This window comes from Felis catus, chromosome C1 (genome assembly GCF_018350175.1).
Source record: "Felis catus isolate Fca126 chromosome C1, F.catus_Fca126_mat1.0, whole genome shotgun sequence".
Classification (NCBI taxonomy): Eukaryota; Metazoa; Chordata; class Mammalia; order Carnivora; family Felidae; genus Felis; species Felis catus.
In genome coordinates this window covers 206,349,450-206,373,542 of record NC_058375.1, presented here as the reverse complement: position 1 = coordinate 206,373,542, position 24,093 = coordinate 206,349,450, and the positions used below count along the sequence as shown (strand labels likewise).

The 24,093-nt window shown below is 42.9% G+C and overlaps 1 protein-coding gene across 5 annotated transcripts in view; it reads right to left on the bottom strand.

Annotated features, from left to right (window-relative positions):
- The window catches only part of ACSL3 (acyl-CoA synthetase long chain family member 3), a 75,323-nt gene that overhangs the window by 16,094 nt on the left and 35,136 nt on the right, over positions 1-24,093 (bottom strand). For 4 of the 5 annotated variants that reach the window (XM_023259728.2, XM_023259729.2, XM_023259727.2 and 1 more), the window contains 8 exons: positions 18,993-19,410; positions 10,096-10,273; positions 8,515-8,624; positions 7,156-7,294; positions 4,805-4,955; positions 3,438-3,561; positions 3,138-3,209; positions 770-909 (listed from right to left, as the gene is read on the bottom strand). In XM_023259728.2, the coding sequence (XP_023115496.1) occupies positions 770-909; positions 3,138-3,209; positions 3,438-3,561; positions 4,805-4,955; positions 7,156-7,294; positions 8,515-8,624; positions 10,096-10,273; positions 18,993-19,370 (1,292 nt within the window). In that variant the 5' untranslated portion in view covers positions 19,371-19,410. Of the gene's footprint in view, positions 1-769; positions 910-3,137; positions 3,210-3,437; positions 3,562-4,804; positions 4,956-7,155; positions 7,295-8,514; positions 8,625-10,095; positions 10,274-11,319; positions 11,381-18,992; positions 19,411-24,093 lie in introns of those variants that run through there. The other variant, XM_019838737.3, reaches the window with a different exon arrangement.

Genomic DNA, 24,093 nt, shown 5'->3' with positions numbered 1-24,093 from the left:
GGTGGTAAAACCTGTCATTTAACACTTTAAACACAAAACATTTACTCATATTTGGTTGCCATTTTATCTTCATATTGAAATAAATTTAAAAGCAAAGAGAAACTATTTGTCAACTAAAATCACATACCACATAATGTGTCAACAAAAAATAAAAGCACACATTTTTTTTTAAGTTTATTTACTTTGAGAGAGAGAGAGAGAATGGGGGAGAGGCAGGGGGAGGGGCGTGTGGAGGGAGGGAGGGAGAGGGACAGACAATGGGAGAGAGGCAAAGAGAAAAGGACAGAGGGAGGGAGGGAGAATGGGGGAGAGGCAGAGAGAGAGGGACAGAGACAGAGAGAGGACAGAGGCAGAGAGAGAGGGACAGAGACAGAGAGAGGACAGAGGCAGAAAGAGAGGGACAGAGACAGAGAGAGGACAGAGGCAGAGAGAGAATCCCAAGCAGGCTCCACAGCCAGAGCAGACCTGGACACAGGGCTCGATCTCCTGAACCAAGAGATCATGACCTGAGCCAAACTCAAGAGTCAGATGCTAAAGTGACTGAGCCTCCCAGGCACTGCAGAAGCACGCTATTAAACACAGGAAAACTGTAAATGAAACATTTTTTCAAATAATATTGCAATATTTTTAATTGCTCATATTCTTATGCAAGATGGTGTTTTATAGTCCCTTTGACTTTTTAAAACAAATTTCTTACAACTATCTCAATTAACTGGGCTAGTAATAAGAAAAAATGATAAGTTACCAAAGAGAGGGGGAGTCTACTGACCTGTCACACAGAGGGGTGCCATGCCCTTTTGAAATCTGCTCCATTTTGTAATTATAGGCCAGAATAAACAGATTGCGCTGGAAACTACTCATTTCATTCACTTTATTCATGACATTTTTGTAGATCCGATCCATGATTTCCTAGATATATAAAAATGAGTTAATATAATCAATAATGCTGTCAGGTGTCTTATATATTACATCTTCACAACAGATAAATATTTCTATCAGTACTGAGGCATTTTAAAAACTATATTCTAAGAGGAACAAACTTTTAAAATAGAGCCACAACTAGTTTAAAACTGAGGTTTCTATAAAAATAATTTTTCAGGGGCGCCTGGGTGGCGCAGTCGGTTAAGCGTCCGACTTCAGCCAGGTCACGATCTCGCGGTCCGTGAGTTCGAGCCCCGCGTCAGGCTCTGGGCTGATGGCTCAGAGCCTGGAGCCTGTTTCTGATTCTGTGTCTCCCTCTCTCTCTGCCCCTCCCCCGTTCATGCTCTGTCTCTCTCTGTTCCAAAAATAAATAAACGTTGAAAAAAAAAATTAAAAAAAAAATAATAATTTTTCATAGCACAAATATACCTAGATGCTCATAGGAGTAGTTAAAAGAAAAAAGAAAAGCCTTAGGGCAGTAATGTTACCATTACTGATTTTTATATTGCTTTGCTTATAAAATAAGCAACTGTCAGGGCACCTGGGTGGCCCAGTCGGTTGAGTGTCTGACTTCGGCTCAGGTCACGATCTCACAGCTTATGAGTTCGAGCCCGCGTCAGGCTCTGTGTTGACAGCTCAGGGCCTGGAGCTTGCTTTGGATTCTGCATCTCCCTCTCTCTGTGCCCCTAGCCCACTCGCATTCTGTCTCTGTCTCTCTCAAAAATAAATAAACATTAAAAAATATTTTTTAATAAATAAATAAAATAAGCAACTGTCTTATTTTAGAAAATAAACGAACTAAATAAATGAACTATATGAAATGGTTTCTTAAATTCTCATACCTTAACTTATAAAAATACAGCCTCACTTTGCTGATAAAAGGATCATAGGGTTGGGGTGCCTGGCTGGCTCAAGTCAGTTAAGTGTCCAACTTCAGCTCAGGTCATGATCCTACGATTCGTGGGTTCGAATCCTGTGTCAGGCTCTGTGCTGATGGCTCAGAGCCTGGAGCCTGCTTCAGATTCTGTGTCTCCCCCTCGCTCTGCCCCTCCCTCACTTGTACGCTCTCTCAAAAATAAATTAAAAGTTAAAAATTTTTTTAAAAAAGGGGGACCATAGGGTTATTTTGGTTGGTTGATGGTCCCTTTTTTTTTTTTAAGTTTATTTATTAGAAAGAGAGAGGGGAGGGGAGGGGCAGAGAAAGATAGGGAGAGAATCCCAAGCAGGCTCTGTGCTGTGAATGCAGAGCCCGACACAGGGCTCTCCCTGTGAACCGTGAGATCATGACCTGAGCCGAAACCAAGAGTCAGACGCTTACCCAACTGAGCCACCCAGGCGTCCCAATTGATTGTCTTTTAATGCTACACGCAGGAAATTTTCCTTCTCTGCACTGCATTTTGCTCGCTAGGCCTATCACTATGCAGTATACTGTAATGACTTGAAATGGCTTTTCCTCTACAGTTTTAAATTATATTTAATTTTATATGAACTAATACATGAACTAAAAAGTAAAATACTACACCAAGGAAACTCCTCACCTCTAGAGACTATCAAACTACTGGTCATTTATACCGTGGTAACTACGTTAACTTTGCTGGCTGGGAGCACTCAAGGGTTTGGAACAATCCCAACACTTTGAGACAAAATCAGAAGCCACATAAATCTTACATTAAGGAGACAGAAAATTCCTTGCTACCCATTTCTACTCCTCTCATTCCCAGACCCCTCCCCGTGCCTGGTATATTGGGATGCAAAGCGCTTCTCAGGTAATTAATTCAAAGTTGCACCAACTTCTTTGTCCCTTTTTCCAGTGACTGGGCCAGACCTCCTGTCTCAGGAAGGCAATGACACAACTGGCTTTGAGGAGAAGGACATCACACCTTCCCCCCTATCTCCCACTGGGCTTCAGGTTTCTACTCATAGCAAACATATCATGAAATGATCTGAGTAAGAAGCTTATTTGGGAAAAGGAGCTGATAATATCATAGGGAAGCTGAAACTAAGTTGAGCGTTTAGTAAATTTAAATAAATGAATAAAGCTAAAAAAAAAAAAAAGACTGAATAAATCCTGTAGCGCATAAGGCGACGTAAACAATCAAGAAGTAATGAGTATCACAGAAACTGCCTCGTCAACAGTGTCTTTCCCACTAGCATTTACATTCTGTAGCAGAGAACGCTTGTTCAGTGCTCAACGTTGATTAATGGTCAATTCTTACCGGAACAGCCGCCATCAGTGTTGGTTTCAACATGGTTGTGTCCCCTTTGCTTCCTTTCTTTATTTTTGAAGACTACAGAAAGAAAGAGCGATCTCTATAAAGTGATCCTTACAGTGGAATTCTCAGAACAAAAAGTCAATTATTATAAATTCACCATTTTAACTCATTCATTGTAAAAAGAACTTAAAAGGCAAGTGATTAACTGATTAACTGTCACCTTTGCAACATACTGTCACAAGGATGGGGGGAAATGTGTTCAAGAAATTTGTTAGTATCTAAAGGCACCGACATTTAATTTACCTGATCTGCTAACGTCTGTGGTGAAGAGTAGCCGATGCGGCATCCGTGAGAAAGACACACAAGCTCGGCACTTAATTCTAACACGTGGGCCAGAGGCAGATATCCAATGTAAACATCTTCCTCTCTGAAAGACAAGGGGATATAAAAGCAACCGTCAGAGGCCAGCTCTGCAGGAAGCGACTACAAAAGGGAGCCCGTGTGGGGAGAAAGGGAGAGTGAGAGAGTGTGTACGTGTGTACATGTGGGGGAGGGGGGCGGCAGACACACACTGGGCGTGTGCAGGGAGGGCGGGGGCGCACAGGGGGAGAACCACAGCTCAGCCTAAACCCCAGGAGGCAGACACTAAGGAGGAGGCTCGTCTCGGTCCTGCTTGAAGGCACTCACTAATTAGGAGTGCTGCAGGAGCCACATGCTAGGAGAGAAGAAATGAAGGCTGGGGGCCAAAAGAAGGGTTCTCTCGAAGGGCAGGGGAAATCATCCGAAAAGGAAATGGTCTTTAAAGCTGGTGGGCTCCCAAATGGAAGAGTTCAAACAGAATCCACAACTGTTGGCCAGGAGTTTTACAGAAGAGACTCCTGTTTTGAGAGTTATTTACAAATAATAAATTCTACCATGCACAAGAAAACATGTACGTATGTGTATCTATCTCAAGAAGTGCCCCCACCTCCAAAAATATGAAGGGCAAACTAAGACCAACCCAGAGAACTGCTGCTCTGAATTCTTTCTAAAAGGGATCCATTCATAAGAGAAACTTCTCTCTCCGTCCCTAAATTCAATTCCACAGTAACTGGCATGAGGGTAATTTCTGTGCGCAAGGGCATCAGAAACATCCAGCCGTGACCACACACCAGATCAGTCGTTCGCCCACTGCCGGACAAGCCCTCACGGTCCCATCTGGGCTCCTCCGCCAGTCTCTTCCCACGGCACGCCCACCCTGCCCGTTAGTGCTGGAATTGCTCTTAAGAAGAAAAATCGGAGGCTGAATGAAGCTCAATAAACATTTCCTGGAATCTATGAAGTTATCTGTCCACCTGAATCACACCTGTTTAGGTATAAAAATGACTCTAGTGGCAATACTATCAACGGATTAAGATAATTCACATGAAGGGATTTGAGTTAGTTAAAATTTACACTTTTAAAGTGAAAAGTAAATATTAACAATGATATTGTATGTAAAACTGTATTTTAAACCTCACAATTGTAACTGTTTTGTAATTAATTTAAGTGTCCTGCCTTTTTTTTTTTTTGAAGGAAATGCCAACTGTGAACAGACTCTGAGAGACTAAAAGAACTACTACTACCATATACTGCTAAACGACACAAATGTTAATTTAACAACAGGTACAACCACATTTACTATGACTTACCCCAGCCTTGGAATCCTTTCCGCCATCCCAGTTATACCAGCAATAATGTTGCTGTGGGAGATCATGACTCCCTTTGGAAGTCCTGTGGATCCACTTGTATACATGATTACTGCAATATCTAAGGGCCCTGGTTTGCTATGAGGTTTGTTTTCTGCATTGGAGGAAAAAAAACACACACTTCTGAGAAATTTAGCCATATTAACCAATTTTTTTCCATAATCATGTTTGTTAACTCGATTCAACAACTAGGTCAGCAAAACAGATCAAGTCCCCTCACATAAAGGAAATGCAGAATATAAACAAATCATAAATCTATAATGTCATAAGAGCTATAAAGAAAAACACAGCAAGACTAGGTGAGATGACAGGGAAGCAATTTAGATGGAAAAGTCAAGAAAAACTCTCCTGTCAAGTTGGCATTTTAGGAAAGACTTGAATACAGTGAGGAAGGGAGCCATGGAAACCCTGGAATTGGGAGAAGAATGTTTCAAGCAGAAAATAGGCAAGAGCGAAGGCCCTGAGGTAGCAGTGTGATTGGCATATGTAAAGACCAGTGAGTAAGAGGAAAAACAGCAGGAAAGGAAGCTGAAGTCACAGCCAGGACCATATCATGCAAAGCCTTCAAGGCCTCACTCAAGACTTTGGATTTCACTCCGGGGTAGAAAACAATGCTGTTTCAAACGGCAGTTCGTCATCACCTGTGGCTGCTACGGGGCTACCCAACTTGAGAAAGGGACGAAAGGCAGTAGGGACACAAAAGGCTATTCCAGCAACTAAGAAATAAGGGTGGTTGCTAAACAATGTTCTTGGCCTCACATGGTGAAGCCAAGCTGACTTGGCTACAGTCCGAGTCCTGGATTAAGAGACCGTGTCCTCCTTGGGCACACGCTAGGGACAGCAGCCAACGTCCAGCAGACAGCAGAAAGACAACGAGAAGTGGGTCACGGATGGCACTGCCTGGGTTAACCCTGGAAGCCCCCGACAGGTGGACCTCTTCAGGAAGTGGGGGGGAAGCGATTTTAAACGTGTTCACCAGTGAACCCTTCCTCTCCAACATGCGCAGACAGATCTCATGACAACGGTCTTCGTTCCAGTCCCACCTTCCTAGCCTGCCACTCAGCCCTTCATCCCAGGCACCGTCCTCCACCACCACCGTGTCCTACGAACTGCTCTGAGGCGGTCCTCCTGCAGTCCCAGTGTCAGCTGACTCCCGCTGACGACTCCTGCCTCACTGATGGGCTCCTTTCGCTTGGATTCCAGGAACCACACAGCATGGTTTCTTCCCTCTTCTCTGACCAACGCTCCGCTGCTTTCAGAGGCACCATTCTCTGTGGGTGACCTCACCTACTTCCACAGCTACAATTAAAACCTAAGTGCTTCTGGCCTCTGAATCTCTTAACTCCAAACTTAGCTCCAGAGTATATGCCATACCCCCACTAAAGATCGACACGGAGGGGCGCCCGGGTGGCTCAGTAGGTTAAGCATCCGACTTCGGCTCAGGTCATGATCTCGTGGTCTGAGAGTTCAAGCCTCGCGATGGGCTCTGTGCTGACAGCTCAGAGCCTGGAGCCTGCTTCGGATTCTGTGTCTCTCCCTCTCTCTGCCCCCTCCCTGCTCCCACTCTGTCTCTCTCTCTCAAAAATAAAGATTTAAAAAAAGTGCTACAATGAATGTCCCACTAGCACTGAAAATTCCATATGCCCAACACTAATGTCAGCACAGCCCTATTCCCATTCCACAGCTGAGTGCTTACATCTAAATAAGCACTATGTTTCCAGCTACAAAGGAAATCCAGTCCCGGCATCGCAGCAGCTTCTGTGATATTCCCAAATCCCAATACACTAACACTTTCTGACACGGAGAGTGGGAACCTCCAGCATCACCATGCCCACGTGTTCCAGCTAGAGGATGAGAAGACATTCCCTCTGCAAGGAAGAGGGAGAGTCTGAGCCGGGAATGAAAGCGGGGAATCCAGGATTAGCCACTCCAGCCATCTGCTCATACTTACACATAACTCACATAGCACTGGTTTGACGCCACTATTTACGAAACTAACTTCAAACCACTCAAAACTATCAGAGAAAAGAAACGGGAAACCTGTAGAACATAAAAGTCTTTCCAACTAATCTCAAATACGTACTACTTTTTAGAAGACGAATAAATTAATGTGTGGGTTCTTCCTGAAACCTTTCTTTAAAGGGCAGAAAACAGTAGATGTAGAGTGGCTGTACTTCCCAAAGTGACGGTTTAGGAAGTGGGTTTGTCCCTGACCTGACTTCAGGGTCTGGAACGACTCCGGAGAGCACAGCCGCTGCAGAACCCTGGGAGGGACCTGGCGGGGTGTGCCGTACCTGCGGTCGCCTTGGCTCCGAGGGCCTGCACCGCGGCCATGGTGTGCACGATGACGCCCTTGGGGAATTCGGACCAGGTCGGTGGCTTCCCGTCCACGGTGATGATGTGTCGCAGGCGTGGGACTAAAGAAACTATATCCTGGAAAAACACAAGCGTGCCTCACGTTCTTCACCGTTCGTCAGCGAACAGCTTAGAGCCAGTCCAGGACACGAGAAAAGTAGTTTACCGCAGTCACAGAATTATCCATTTCTTGCCTCCCAAAAAGGGTGAGGGGGTGCACTGGTATGAATACCACTTCCTTCAGATGGAGAAATACCAGTCGGAAATTTACATTGCTATTTTATGGCATTAGACTTACTGTGTACCCTGTTCTTTGGTACAATCCTAATCAACAAAGTCATTTCCTTACAAAATAGACGTGTAAACACAGGCCACCGGAACAATGGAGCAGCCACCGACCCGCATGTTTTCAAGAGGCTAACAAAGATGGGGGGATTCACTTACAAACCTGCATATAAAAAGGGCGCCTGGGTGGCTCAGGTGGTTAAGCATCTGACTTCAGGGCACAGGTCATGATCTCACAGTTCGGTTTGTGAGGTTGAGCCCCACATCGGGCTCAGAGCCGGCTTCAGATCCTCTGTCCCCTTCTCACTCTGCCCCTCCCCCACTGGTTTTCTCTTTCTCTTTCAAAATAAGTAAACAAACTTTAAAAAAAAATCGCCAGGGGCGTCGGTTAACTGTCTGACTCTTGACATGGGTTCAGGTCATGATCTCGGGGTCAGAAGACTGAGCCCCACATCGGGCTCTGTGCTGACAGCATGGAGCCTGCTTGGGATCTTCTCTCTCTCCCTCTCTCTCTCTCTCTCAAAATAAATAAACTTAAAAAAAAAAAAGGCAGATATTACTGTTTTCACAGGAAGTCATCTAGAGACTTAAACCCCTTTTCTCCTATAGTTTCATAAAGTCTTTTTCCTTAAAAAAAATTCTAAAACCTCATAATGACCCAATGCTTCCGATATAAAACGAGTTACTAGTTTAGAAACAACCCTTCAAAATTAGAAATTTACTGAAAATAGACTAGAACACAAGTGGACACAATGAAAGTTATGACCCCTTCCCCTTAGACACGGGCATATATATTATACTTACCAATCACTCTGAAACTCTATGCACTACTTATACACAAATACAGGCAAAATCTACTTTTTCTTTTCTAAAGGAAAGGAATAAAGTATGATGTTCCTAAAAGTTTACAAAGATATTCAGGATTTGAAAGGTCATAATAGCATCAGCATTAGAGCCCAAGACACTGAAAATTCTCAGGTTTCGGACAGTTACAAAATAACTGCAGTCCTCACCTTCAACTTTGTTTGCAAGAGTTCTTTACTGGTAATGATGTTGGTCACCTCTGTTTCATTCAATCCATGAACAATAGCCGGACCTCCTAGAGTAGCATACAATGTAACAACTACAGGGAAAAGAAGAGCAAGTCAAGTGTTTGAACATTTCATGGAAGTACCAAATATAAACAAAGTCTCTGAAAGTGGTCATGAATCATAGTGGTATACTGAGCCCTAAATTTAACAATCCATGGCTTATTATATAACTGTGCTACGATTTTCTAAATTATTTCAATATACTAATAAACATGCCCACTCACTCACCCTTTCCTACCTAATTGCTCCCCCGAGATTTCCAGTATTTTAAAACAAAAAAATTTGAGGGGTGCCTGGGTGGCTCAGTCAGTTGAGCATCTGACTTTGGCTCAGATCATGATCTCATGGTTCACGAGTTCAAACCCTACATCGGGTTCTATGCTGACAGCTCAGAGCCTGGAGCCTGCTTCGGATTCTGTGTCTCCCTCTCTTCCTGCCCCTCCCCTGCTTGGTATCTCTCTCCCTCCCTGTCTGTCTGTCTCTCTCTCTCTCAAATATAATTTAAAAAAAATTTTTTTTAAGTTTTGTTTCATCTACAGATGTTGCTCTGGGATGCCACAATGGAAGGGATTATATTTGACTCCTAAAACGTCAAAGCCTTAGTTAACTACTTGGTACGAAAATAAGAAAAAAGAAAATATACCAGGTAAGACGCACTGAGTACCGGGTTGATGGTGTGATATGTTAACATGAACAAATGGCAGTACTGCTTACTCTAAAGTAGAAAACTAAAGAAAAACATTCTAGAAACGCTGACATTTAATGATGATCCTGTGGGCTTTCATTTGCTTTCTGCCTAACTGACAGAAGCTAGACTTAAAGTGACTTTGAAAGCTAATTATTTTAAAGCTTCTCAAAAGAAGCATACCGTAAACCCGAACCTATGAAAGCCAAAGGGTATGTCAGTTTAAAAAAAAAAAAATTTACAGCAGGAAACCTGATAAAAGCGTCATCTTTTCTGTTTCATCTGAAAGGTAAGTCAACGTCCAGACATCACGTCACGTTTTGGCACCAAGGCCTCTGAGCTAAGCTCCCGGGACGACCTCACGGGCTGGGGCCTCAGGGTTGCCACTTGAATTACTACAATGTAAAAACTCCCTATCATTGAACTTGCAGTTGGGTTCGAGTACTGACGTCACCTGTCACTGCTAACAGAAATGGCACAACAAAGTGACACTAACTTCCCAAGAGAGCTCCTGAGAGGACCGGCCGAGCCTTCCCTGACCCACAGGTGTAGGCCTCACTCGCTAGGCCCCGAGCCCCGCAGTCATACGTTCCAGTCCCCTTACCACACCGGCCCCCCAACTGTTCCACACTTGATTCCTTTTCCAAAGTAGACCCACAACTCGAAGTTGTAACAGAATTCTCCCCTGATTAGATGCAAGGTGAAATTAGCTTCCGGATTTTAATTTCTTAAGAATGAAATATTTATAAACAAACAATATCCTCTGTCCCCCAGTAACTCAAGTTCTGCTCTTCCAGAAGATCAGAAAGCCTACGTACGCTGAAAATTATACATAAAGCACGCCTGTGCAGCAATCATCCATTCGGCCCTGGTTTCACAGAAGATGGCGATGTTGGTCTTTGGTTTCTGACCCAACATCTGTAAGCCATTTCCAAAATTAAGAGCTCTAACGAAGACATCTTCATAGGAGAGCCAATTATAGTGTCCGAGAATAACCTGATAAACAAAAAACATATAAATACCTTTTAATGTAACCAAAATATTGTTTTCTAGAAAGAAGCCAAGAGTTGCTCCAAGTTCTAGGACAAACCAGAGTTACGTCTGCATGTAATTTAACTATTTCTTTCTAACAAAAGTTAGGCAGTGAGTTTCAAGTGAAAAAAACCTGTTTTGAAAATTAGCTATTTTGTGACATTTTCTATGACAAATCGCATGCTAAATCCTTCACTGTAATGGCGGGGGGGGGGGGTTATTTTCAAAAATCTTCAGAGTTTGACAGGATTTTAAAGATCAATTTTTTGACCAAAGGATCCTACATTATTAATTCACTTATAGATCATTAACTTAAACAATATAGATGTTAGCTTAAAATTTAGCCTAATATCAAGTACTAAGGGTACCAATATTTTACTTTCCTTCTATTTATGAATTCCCAGATTTTAATATCAAATGATACAATATGATTCACAAACAGAAACTGGACAGACCCAAGATATAGACATATTTATGGCTGTTCAATTTGAATTGCTGTATCCAACCAGGACTAGTTACATTATTCATCTAAGCCTTAAGTACCAACTGGCACCACTGGCCTTTCAACGTTTTATTTGTGTTTACCATAAGTACAGGTAACATTAAGTCTACGTTAGTAATAATCCTCTTTTAGAACTGGCTAACATTTTTCTTTAGGAATTTTCTCCAACTTGTATCATACCATAAATCCCCAATTACCTACAGATTGGATAAAAACCTCCTCACACTACAAATATATACATATAGTTCCCAAACATGGCTGTTTCACTAATACATCTCTCACACACCTTAAAACCATCTAACCATATTCATTTTCAAAAATGCATACATTTAAGACAGTTCTAGAAATAAGAGGCTGGGCGAAGATACAAAAAGGAAAAAAAGGGGGGTAAATACTGCCCTCTAGTGTCCTATTCCATAATGTACTTAAGAAATAAATTCTTAATTTTGATGGTTAAGGCAACTGGATTTAAAATATTTATTTAACTTTAGTGGTTCCAAACTCTCACCTTGCTCTGCACCCCCATGAAATGCTCAGCACGGGGAGCTCCAATGACTTCAAAAGGAGCTCTGTGGGGGTGAGAAGACAGATGAGAATTTGGCCAAAATGTGCACAAACTGGATTACAATTATTAAGAATTTTATACTCCAAAGATAAGCATGAGCTACCTCTTAGATTCCAGAATCTAAATGATGAGCTTTGTAAGTTTCAGAGAATGTGTGTGTTCTGAAAGGTATTATCTGTATAATCCAAGTATTTAAATCCATATAATGGGGCCACCATATGGCAAAGAAATCAAATCACAAATTTAACTGAAGTGTAACCATACTGAATTTCACTAAATTCTTGAAACCACTGAATCTTCTATCTTTCCCATCAAGATTCCATTTAAAGGCCCCTACCCACCCTGCAATTTTGTCTTTTACTGGAAAAAATTTCCAATTCTAACTTTGTCCCTATCGTTAGCTCAAACCTGAGATTAAATTCATTTATTTACTCCCTGCCCACACTGCTAAAAGGAACACCCAACCTCATTCTATCCAGGATCATAGACCCAGCAATCCTATTATGCTTCCCTGCTGTATTCATTTTCACTCCCTCTGAAATGGCTACTTGAAACCTTCTCTCCACTCAAATATCCTCTGCCCCACCCTCTCTCCCTTGCTTCTCCACTTCCAGCTGATGGTACGATCTCATAGATTACTGAGAAATTAGAAATGCAACAGGAATGACCTTATCTTCCTACCACCAAGTTTAGCAGCCTACATACATCTGTGTCCTTGGTCTCTGCAGAATCTCATGGTATCACAATGGTTGAAGCACCCCTAGCAAAAGCCAAACTTACAAAGACTTTACTTCAAGGCGCTTCCCAAACTTCTATCTCCAACCTTCAAAAACCTTACCCTGGCCTACAAAGCCCTAGGACCTAGCCATTGCCAGTGTCTCTGTGCTCATATCAAACCCTCTTCCTCTAACTCATCACTTCCTGTAAATGCTTTGTCTTTTCCGTCCTTCAAACAGGCGGGGCCAGGGAAGGAGCTAAGATGAGGCAAGATGGGTGCCATGGGCACAAAATTTAGAGAGGTGCTCGTTCTCAGGGTCAGAATACCTTCCTTCCATTTTGCACCCCAACTGCCTCACCCAACAGGCTGCATTCCAGTTTTAGAGTCAGTGAGTGCACTACCCCATCCCAATACACGGAAGGTTCATTACCCAGATCTTCGCAGAGGTGGCTCTTCTGTTGTTCAGACCTCCACTAAGAGAGGCTAACCCTGATCTCCAATTAGCATTATGTCTTCACAGTAGATATTAAATCTTTAACTTACTACTTATTGTCGCTCTTCCTCCAATACAAATGTAAGAGCCCTGAGAAGGGTAACCTGTGTGTCCTGTTCATTATTGTCTCCCTAATGGCGTATAGTTGGCACTCAGTCATTATTTCCTATACGCATAGAATGAGCAGTGTTGATTAAACACAATTTCAATTCGCTCTGGGCCTTCAGAGAGTCTTCTGACCCCTGTCTCCTCTAGAAGCCTCATTTTTGAAAAAACTGCTTTTAAAAAATCCACATCCACCTGATCATTTAACCCCTCGAGCTACTTTTGTTCTGGCCACCCTTCCATTGTGCACATCCTTTGCCTGCCACCTCTCAACTATTCTTATCCATGGGGCACCTGGTTGGCTCAGTCAGTTAAGCATCCGACTCCTGATTTCAGCCCAGGTCACGATCTCAGGGTTCATGAGATCGAGCCCCACGTCGGGCTCTGTGCTGACAGCTTGGAGCCTGCTTGGGATTCTCTCTCTCCTTCTCTGCCCCTCCCCCACTCATCTACACACACCATATATTCTTATCCATGACCCCTGAGACACTAATCTGTTCAATTTTCCCGACTCTGAGTCAGGAAAAGGAATGACTAGTCTGGATAGGTAAACATCTACCATGGAGTCTTTGAGCAGTTTCCTAATTTGTAAAGTTAGGGGGAAAGTTAAGATAGGCCCTACGGCTGCTTTCCTCGGGTGGTTTCCTCTCTCACATTTAATTGGCTTATCTTTATTCTGTGACAGGTGTGACATACACATGTGTAAATACCAGTGTTATCACTCAGACTACCACTGCCCAGAACAGAGAAACTTAATAATTGACTTTGTTCAGGAACATATTGATGATGCTAAGATGAGGGCCTCTTATCTCAAAAGATAAACTATAAAAATAAAGTGCAGATAACATACAGAAAATTCTGTAAAATAAAAGCACACAATACTTAACTATTCAGGACCCTGACAAATGACACAATCAAATAAAGATCAAGTTTTCCGGTAGCTAAGGGTTTGACCAGTTGAAGTACCAACTTTTCTTTTACTTTAGCCATTTAGAAGAGACGTACTTCAAAATGAACACTTTCCTGCCTTCCTCCACAAAGTACACCTGGTTTCATTTAGCCCTACTCTGTGCGAATGAAGATTATGACAATTTATTGCGAAGGAGCCAGAGGGTGAAAATATTCAGCAGGTCTGGATGATGGGTGATGGTCATGAGGAGAACGACGATGAGGAGGAGGGCGGCCAACCTTTGCCAGTGTTCACGCCGTGCAAAGCACACTGCAGCAGCAGCTTGTAAGACTCTCACACTAACTCTTGAGACACAGTATTATCAGCCCTATTTTACCAATGAGAACACCGAGGCGTAGAGACAGTAAGCATAACTTGCTCAAAAATCACACAGCCTACGTAGGACCGGAATGCAAACCCGGACAGGCTCATTCCGGAATCTAAGGACTAAATTACAGCGCTCCGAGGATGCTACAGAAGGAGGCGGCTGTCACTGTGCAGGTGAGAACAGTGGCCTGATTGACATTTATAAAAGATCCTTTCAACTGCTGAGTGTGCGTGGGTTAGAGTAGGGGCAAGCGTGGAAGCAGAAGACCTGTAAAAAGGGGGATGGGGGAACTATTAAGGGGGGGGTGGGAATCAGACTCCTGGTTCTTTGGCTCGAGCCATTTGTTTGTGCCTCTCACAAACGGGCTGACCAGGAGAGAAACAAGCATGGAAAGGAAAGCCAAGGTTCTGGCTGGGGAGAGCACTCTAACAACCGAAACACGAACCCTGGCCAAGAGACTGCCCATTGTTTTTTCTATAAATTAGGAATGTAAATGTCCTAACGGGTCAGAAAATAAATACCATACACATATGCAAATATATATATATATATATATATATATATATATATATATATATGAATGACTCTGGAATAAGCAATAACACAAAAGTAGGCACTGTGGAAGAGGCAAGCTAAGTCAATTTCCAAGAGCAGAAACGAGTATTTCTATGATCTTTTTGGATCAATTTACAAAGAATAGCATAGCATAGTGAAATCTTCTCTTTCTAAGCACTATGATTACATGATCTCTTTTACTTTCTTCTCTCTAATGTGTGTAAAATACAGTGTTTCTGGTGGGTAGATTACTAAATGTCTGAGCTGGCCTCATGCTCCTTTTTATTTCACTGTAAAATTATTTTTTTTCTTTGCAACTTTGTTCTATTTCAGGTCCATGTATTTTAAAGACGCTCTGGAAACCAATCCTTCACTGTTCTTAATTTCCAAAGACCTTAGTACAATGCATTCGATGCATTCGCGGCCAGGAAGGCTGGTGTTGGGAGAGGCTGACACAGGTCCCAGGTGCTCAGAGCCCCACCATAGTTTCATACAGCCAGAGGAGACTTCTGGAAAAGCTTGCCAAGCCTCAAGAACATAGCAGCCTCTGCTTCTCTGCCTTTTGTTTTTCTCTTTGTGCCCCCCCAGAGAGACCGGTCTTAGTGAAGCAGAAGGCCACACTGCCATGGGCATAATCAGAGTAGAATCATCACCACTGACTTCTCTGCTTATCTTCCCTTGGGAGCTCAAAACTGACTTAGGATATGATGGAAACAAAGCTTCAGAGTTCATTTATTTGAAATAAAGGTCTGGGTACCTTTGTTTCAACTATATCAGATACATTCTAGGGTTAATCCCCAAAGCTCAGCCCCCAAAACAAGAAGGAAGGAAACGTAGAGATACTGCTACATCATTGGCTGGCTTTCCCAATTCAAGATTACTGTCAAACAGGGAAACTACTGAATGACGGTACATTTCATTACAAACACGTCTGCGCTCTAGTTGGGAAGCATTCCGAGCAGAAGCCACATTACCCTAAGCAACTCCACTCTTACATCTACCTAAACACCTGTTGTGAAATGTCCCCCTTTTACTCTGTCAGAGCAGAGGCTGCTTCTGCTGCAATACAGTGGGTGTAAACAAGAAACCAAAACGTCAAAAAAAACCCAGCATGTTTATAACACCCAGCTGAGATACCCACGGTCCAATGTTAGAGTTACAACACAGACCGAGAAAACCAGAGTCTTAGCTAATCAGTGGTGTGGCACTTTCTTCTTGAGTAAGGCTAACAGAAAACATGTGATTCGTTTACTACACACGAAACCTAAAAATTAATTTTTTCCCAATTAGCCTCATTTCAAATACGACATTTTCTATATCAGAGTTTATTTACATAGAGCCCTCCCGAAAAAGTCCAATGAATCACAAATGCCCATCGCATGGCAGACAGACCTGACAGTAACATGATACAGACAGAGAAGGCAGCTGACTACAAGTGTTTTCCTTTTCAACTCTCCTATCTGAGTTCAAATATTTCTTTGTTGAGTAAATGAGGACAACAAAGACACCGCAGGCAGGACAGGGAGGAAAAGGCTACACACACACACACACACACACACACACACACACACACACACACACACGACAGGGAAAACTTTCCTTGCATCCTTGTGTTATCTGGCCACGTTGTGTTATCTGGCCACGTTGAAGGAGAAACTTTGATAGCTCTAAGATTTTATTTTGTCCTAATTACACTGATACCTGAAGAAGGAATCTCACGTCTACCATACTGATTTCCTGTTCACATACTTGGAAGCTAGTTTGCTACTGTGAGGACTGAAAAATAGTGCCAGTCTTATAAATTGCCTATAACACATGTGCAATTCTGGAGAAAAAAATTAACCCTCCTGCTAAAGGAGGACTTCTGCTACATATGCTGAGATTAAAAACAAGAGAACCAATCTTTGAATTCAAATAGCATTAGATCAACAAACAAACAAAATGACTGTTTTTAAGAGAAGGCAGAGGAGTGGAGAACTTTAGCACCTAAAAAAGTGTAAGTGTTTTTGGTACCCTGTATAACTGCCAGATCTCTCAAAGACAAAATCAAGGATGGTATTTCATAAAAAGTAAATATGGCAACTAAATATCAGATACCATTAAGATAAAATATGTTTTAGAAGTTAAAATCTATAGGCTAGAAGCATAAACAAACATAGGTAACTTTATGATTTCCGTTTCAAGAAATGTGCTATTAACTCCAGATAGACCTTAAGTGAACTTAATAGAAAACAATTCATCTAAGTCAGCAGAAGAGAGAATGTGCCTTAAAAGTAGACTGACCCTATCATTTCCCCAAGCCACTACACTGTTAACGTGACAGGCAAAGCAAGATAAAACAAGGACAGCTCCAGGCAAAGCAAGATAAAAGATCACTCTGCTTAGAGGGGATGAACACTTACAGGTTCTGTTGTCTAGACTTAAAATCATGTTTTAATTTCTAGGAGTCACTGATGTTAACTTGCTTGCCACCTCCTTCATGTTTAGAAGAAAAGGACTACAGAATTTGTATGGGTAAGTGCCGAAATTAACAGGCTGGTAAGTTAAGGAACATCCCAGGAGAAGCTCTGAGTATTTCATTCCATGGTGTGATTACTTGAACTCTCCCCCAAACCTGAGAGGTTCCTTCGTGACTAACAGAAAAAAAAAGCAGCTGGAGTCAGGATGTGGATGGAAAAAAGAGTAAGAGGAAAGAACAACTTCGCCTACATACGTACTAAACATATAACCTGACCAAATTGTCAAACAGCTACAGATCATCTTACTGCTTCTAAAAAAAATTGTGTATCTTGGGGCGCCTGGGTGACTCAGTTGGTTAAACAGCCGACTCTTAGTTTCAGCTCTCATGGGTTTGTGAGATCGAGCCCTGTTGTTGGGCTCTGCACTGATGGTGGTGATAAGCCTGCTTGGGATGTTCTCTCTCACGCTCTTTCTCTCTCTCCCTGCCCCTCTCCTGCTTTCGTGTGCTCTCTCTCTCTCAAAATAAACTTTAAAACAATAAAAAAAATTATCTTCAGTTTTTACCTACTGGAACTTTAAGAACTGCTTATAAGAAAGTCATGTGTCGGGGCACTGGGTGGCTCAGTGGGTTAAACGTCTAACTTCAGCTCAGATCATGATCTCACGGTTCCGTTTGTGAGTTCAAGCCCAGCGTTGGGCTTCACATTCTCTCTCTCTCTCAAAAATAAACATTAAAAAAAAAAAAAAAAATCCTGTATCCAAGTTCAAAACCAGCATTTTCGTGCCCTTTCTGTACTCCCTACCCTTCAGAGTGTTGCACTGCTTGGTGATATGTACTGTATTCATTCATATAATTTTGTCCACCAAATTCTCAAGACAATAGTACTAATGCAATCTAGGGCATTTACCCCAGATGCCACAAGCTATCTACACACATGTGTTTATATGTGCACACACATTCAATTTATCCTCTCGACAAGTCTGAGAGCTGGCATTTACGAAGTATGGATGGAGCAGGTTCTAATCTTCACTTTACTACTTGCTAACTGAAATGTCCCCGTGTACATTCTCCATCTATGCCTCTGTGCTGTCATCTGTAAAATAACAAGGATAACACTAACTCATATGGCTATTTTAAGTCTTAAATAACTTGATACATGTAAAACACTTAAGATAGCCTGACTCCTACGAAATGCTAATAAATATCAGCAATAATCATTATCTTCACGTTACAGATAAAGAAACTGAGGCCGATTTGTTAAATAACTTTTACAAAGTCACACAGCTAGTTAAGTGGCAAAGCTGAGATCCAAACCCACAGTGTGGATCTGGAATCCAGGTTCTTAACCACTATCTTTATATTTTCTCTAAGGATATCTTATCCTGTTTCAAATCAACAATGGCAGGCTTGTCTATATTTATGGAAATTTTTTTCTTTTTCTAATTTTTTTTTAATGTTTATTTTTGAAAGAGTCAGCACAGAGCCTGATGCAGGGCTCGAACTCACGGGCCATGAAATCATGACCTGAGCCGAAGTCAGACGCTCAACCAACTGAGACACCCAGGCGTCCCAAAGAAAATTCTTTACAAAACATGCATTGCCACTGTCAAAGTACCAAGACATAAAGCCCCCAACAGAACTTACATTAAAATCAGAAACAGCAGGCCCCACATCCCAAAACCCAGAACCATCTCAAGCACACACAAGCGCTTGTGTAACTACCCAGGAATAAGGTTTCAGACCCAAAACTGCTCTAGACATTCTATTCCAAGCCACGTTAGACATTCAGGCTCAGTGGGCAGTCTCAATGGTTTGTGAAAACTCAGACCAATCTGTGCAAGAGAGTACAGAAGGAGGTCAGGGCCCAGTCAGGTCCCCTTCCTACCCTGTTCCTCCCGCCACATCAGCAACGTCCAAGAGAAGCAGGCTGTACCTGTCCCTTGCCGCCATTTCTACAAGCACACTTTACTCAGAGGAAAAACAAAAGGCAATGAAAAATCACCTTACCTTTTTAAAAATTTTTCCATTTGGTTGTACTTCATCTTCCTCATTTAAAATTTCACGTGTCCCCAAGAGTCTTTTGTCCTTAAATTTGTTTTTTGCATACATAAAGACTTTATCTAGTGTATCACATCCGGGGTATAATACGGAGGCCAAACCATCCAAACTGTTAACAGATCTGTATGCAGACTCAGGTTTTGAATTCACAGGCTTTGCTTTAATTCGGTTTGATTTTTCTTGTCTTGTCTCAAACAAAAAATAATATGGAATGTATGTTATAACAGTATAAAGTGATATTATAAAATGTATGAAATACAAAAGAATGGGGTTGATGGTCTGTTTTAGCTTCATGGTAGATGGTTTTGAAGATACGTGGTTATTCATAAGTGCTCAAAAAGTAGAATTAACAGATTTCCATAAGAATCTAGAAGGAAGAGAAAGAAAGGTATTAGTTCAAAATCATTTTTAAGTAACTTTAAAGAAAAATCCTTCATATTAGGTGGGCAAATGAAGATATTTTTTTCCAATCAAGCAGCAGCAAGTATTGGCCTCCAGCAATGTCCTGTCCACCCCTGATACGGTACATGTGAGTGTCTTCCAAGGGTGTTGTATCTCTTTTCCACATCATTCTATAAACAGGTGGCTTTTCCAACCTAACCCCGAGTGGTGAAGAAGGAGCAGGCCAGAAGACCTACATCAGAATCCACACCAAAAACGTATCGATTTCCTCTTCCTGGCAATCTCCTTACTTCCCTGGGGAACGCAACGGTATACACCATTTCCTCCCTCGTGGCTCGGCAGCCACCATTAACTAATCACTGCATTCTTTCCCAGTGGGCCCCATTCCCTCTCTCTAGGCAGCAACAAGCAACTGGAGTTGGCAAACAACACAGAATCCACTTCTTGTGTGATATTTTCCAATTTAGGCCGGTTGGATGGTGAAGCAAGGAGGCTGTAAACCTTGGTCTTTATACTTGTATCATCAGATTTGCTGACAATCTACTATGTGTCGGATACTGTCCTAAGTACAGGAAATACAACAGTGAACCTCCTCTCATGGAGTCCACGCAGTCACTGGGAGCAGCAGACGAACAAACATACGTACGCATGCCAAGTATCGGCAAATCCCTGGAGGAAAAATGAACCAGGAAAGGGAAACACGAGGTGAATGGGCAAGGCTGGAGAGACGCTCTATGAGGGGCCCACAAGAGCCGCCCGGGCTGTGGCAGAGTTCCTCTCTAAGGAACGCGGTAAGGCCTTCTCAGAACAAAGGAAGGCAACGTGCAACGTGGCCCAATCAACTTCTCTACACATATGCATAGCTCTGACACGACTCTGTAACTTGGACTATGTCCAATCGGACTATATGCGTCACCATATGTGGGACACAAATAAGTAGAAATTGCATAAAAGGCTACAACCCATTGTACTTGGGGCTCAGTTTTTCAGGTACAAACCCACTGAGCCCGTGCCGGCACGACGAACAAAGTTGCTTCCTGGACAAAGAAAGCCTCGGTGTCCCGTTTCTCTGTGGGAGAACCCTGTTCTAGGGCCAGTGATATCCGAGCAGAGGCTTACAAGGAAGAGAGAGAGTGGGCCACATGCCTACCGGAGGGAAACTGAGCACTCGAGAGGAAACACTCCTTTGTGTGGTAGGTAGGTAACAACATCATTTTTGAAGAAACGAAACTGAAGCAAACTACTAATGACTCCATCCAGCTTCAAACCCGGGGGTTATGATTTCTAGCATGCTCAGCTCCTCTCCCCAACTCCATGCTGTAGAAATTCTATTCCAGGCAAATGTGGCCAAGAAATGTGAGGAAGCTCTACTGCGGGCACAGCAGGCCAAGAACGCTGGGCACCAGTGACCCTTGCCTCAGCCTGTCGATAACGTCCAGACAGAGAGCAAAGCTCCAGAGAAGACCAGTGGCGACAGCCGCAGCCCAGCACCTCACTCCCAGAACACAGGCCAGGCTGCTGTCCCTGCCCCTGGCTCTGGAGCAATGGCACACGGGTTCCGCTCAGGCCAAAGCAGGCTGTAAGGACAGAGAGCCCCTTAGCAACCCCCAAGTGGGCTGACTTTCGTCAGAACAGAGAACAGGGAGCTCAGGCCTTGTGGCGCTGAGGAAAACAATGGAGACCTTGGTGAGGAGCGATTCGGCCGAGGCTGGTAGTTCCAGGAGAGCAAGGAAGGAGTAGAGTAAATAGAAGTTTCATGGAATCAGGGAAAAAAGAAACCTAAGAAGAGCCCTTCTGGAGTCAGGACAGCTCAAAGAGTGGCCTCAAACGCAGCCCCTTTACAAAGGCCATATAATTTGACTGGATCACACGGTGAGGCAATTTACGGCCCGGGGCTCTGTCCAACACAATAAGGCAATCAGCTAGCTATCAGCGGAGAATAACTGCTGGGCGTGAACTTGGCAGAAGTTTAACAAGGAGATCAGAGAAAGAAAATAGTTAAAGAGCGTCCTACTAAAACCATGCTGTCATCCCCTAAAGAGGGCACTTCAAGGGCACTCTGTGTGCTCTCAAGGGGGGGGTGGGGGTGGAAACTGCAGTGAAATAAGCCAGCCAAGTCACTAAACAAATAGGCAAGCAAGCAGCACAACAGCAAGAAGCCAGGGGAAAGGGGGAGGGGAGTCAGCATTCAGAAATGCTGAAATGTGCAGCTTACAGCAAAAAATTATGGGGCATACAAACAGACAGCAAAGGAAGACCCAAACACAGTGGGAGAAAGCAGGCAACAGAAACTGTCCACAAGAGGGCCCAAATGTCAGACTCAGACAAGACATCAAAGCAGCTATCATAAACACGTTCAAAGAACTAAGGGAAAAAATTAAAAGTCCAGAGATGCCTAGCTGGCTTGGTCAATAGAGCAAACAACTCTTGATCTCAGGGTTGTGGGTTCAAGTCCCACGCTGGGTACAGAGATTACTTAAAAAATAAAACCCTAAAGGGGTGCCTGGGTGGCTCAGTCAGTTAAGCGTCCGACTTTGGCTCAGGGCATGATCTCACAGTCCGTGGGTTCGAGCCCCGTGTCGGGCTCTGTACTGACAGCTCAGAGCCTGGAGCCTGCTTCAGATTCTGTGTCTCCCTCTCTCTGCCCCTTCCCGGCTCACTCGCTCTCTCTCTCTCTCTCTCTCTCTCTCTCTCTCAAAAATAAAAATATTAAAAAAAATTTTTTAAATAAATAAAACCTTCAAAAATAAAGTAGATGTCCAACTCTGCAATTTTACAAGATAAAGAACACCTCCAAATTTGCCCACGCAAAGCTGGTGAGAAGCCATGACCCTCAAATAGTCCCCAGGCTCTGTTCACCATTCCAGACTGTTTTCTTTGACAAGTCATCTGGAGGAAGAGTCCAGAGAATCTAGGTTTATGCCATTAATGGGGACCCATTGAAAGTCTCTATTTAGGAAAATGGCACAATAAAAAACAAACGGTCCTGGGGTACCTGGGAGACTCAGTCAGTTAAGCTTCTGACTCCTGATTTTGGCTCAGGTCTTGACCTTACAGTTCATGAGGTTGAGCCCCGTGTCATGTTGGGCTCTGTGCTGACAATGTGGAGACTGCTTTGGATTCTCTCTCTCTCTCTCTCTCTCTCAATCTCAAAATAAATAAACATTTAAAAACAAAACAAAAAGACAAATGGTCCTTCCTACTACTTCCAGGACATCAGAGCTGCAAAGAATAAAATGTATCTCAATAATCCAGGGGAAGGATGTTACCTAAGTATTCTCCCTGAAATTTTATTTCACATGTCTGTGTTTTGAATAAAAAAATAACACGATAATAAAAAAAATCTTATCTGCAGATAATGACTGTATGATGACTGTACAGAAAATCCTAATCCATTAAAAAACTAATAGAACTAATAAGCAGCTCAGCAAAAGTCGCAGCATGGACGATGAATATATACAGATCAATTGTATTTCTATACAGTAGCAATGAACAATCAGAAAATTAGGCTAAAGCAATTATATTTATCAGAAATAATACTTAGGATAAGATATAACAAGACGTTTACTATGAAAACCAGAAAACACTGTTTAAAGATATTAAAAGCCTAAATAAATGGAAAAACATCTGCTATATATGGACTGTAAGACTTACTACCGTTAAAATGACAACATTCTCCAAACCGGTGCACGGATTCAACACAATCCTTATCAAAATCTCTACTGGCTTTGATACAGAATCTTTCAAGCTAAAATTTGCATGGAAATTCAAAGTAGCCAGAACAGCCAAAACAACCTTGAAAAAGAACACCGCTGGAGGGGTCATACACCTCAATTCCAAAACTCAGCACAAAGCAACAGTGATCAAGACAGCCTAGTACTACTAGCAAAGGGACTGAGGGGTGGGGGGATAGAGATTTTTAAACAAAGGACACCACATAATTTGAATAAGCACCAGAAGCAGCAGGAGTTCCAGTGGAGCAGGGTGGGGGTGAGGAGACAGGGGCAGGGCATTAAAGTCAAATCCTTAGGTCCTTTAATGCTGAGAAGAAACTTCATGGGTGTTCCATTGCACACTGCATTCCAGTGTTTTAGAAAATTAGTTAACCATGGGGCGCCTACGTGGCTCAGTCGGTTCAGCGTCTGACTTCGGCTTAGGTCGTGATCTCACAGTTTGTGGGTTCGGGCCCCACGTCGGGCTCTGTGCTGACAGCTACAGCTCAGAGCCTGGAGCCTGCTTCGGATTCTGTCTCCCTCTCTCTCTACCCCTCCCCTATTCATGCTTTATCTTTCTCTCTCTCTCCCTCCATCTCTCTCTCTCTCTCAAAAATGAATAAACATTAAAAAAATTACTAAAAAAAGAAAGAAAATCGGCTGTCAGCTAAAGGCAGCAGAAACATGAGGCGAGGCGATCAGATGAACCAGAGTTGAAAATAATCCTCTGCTCCTGGGAGTAGGGTGACTAACGCGTGTGACGGGAAGCCAGCAGCTAGGATTCCCAGCTCCCAATTGCCCAACTGCCCAGAGGGTGGCAGCAGCCACTGTTCCTCCAGGCCTTCCCAACAACTGAAATCTTTCTTAACACAGTGCAGGCGGATCAGAATCCTAGCGAGGAAAGTCCCGAATGAGAGGAGCTGCAGTGAAAGAAG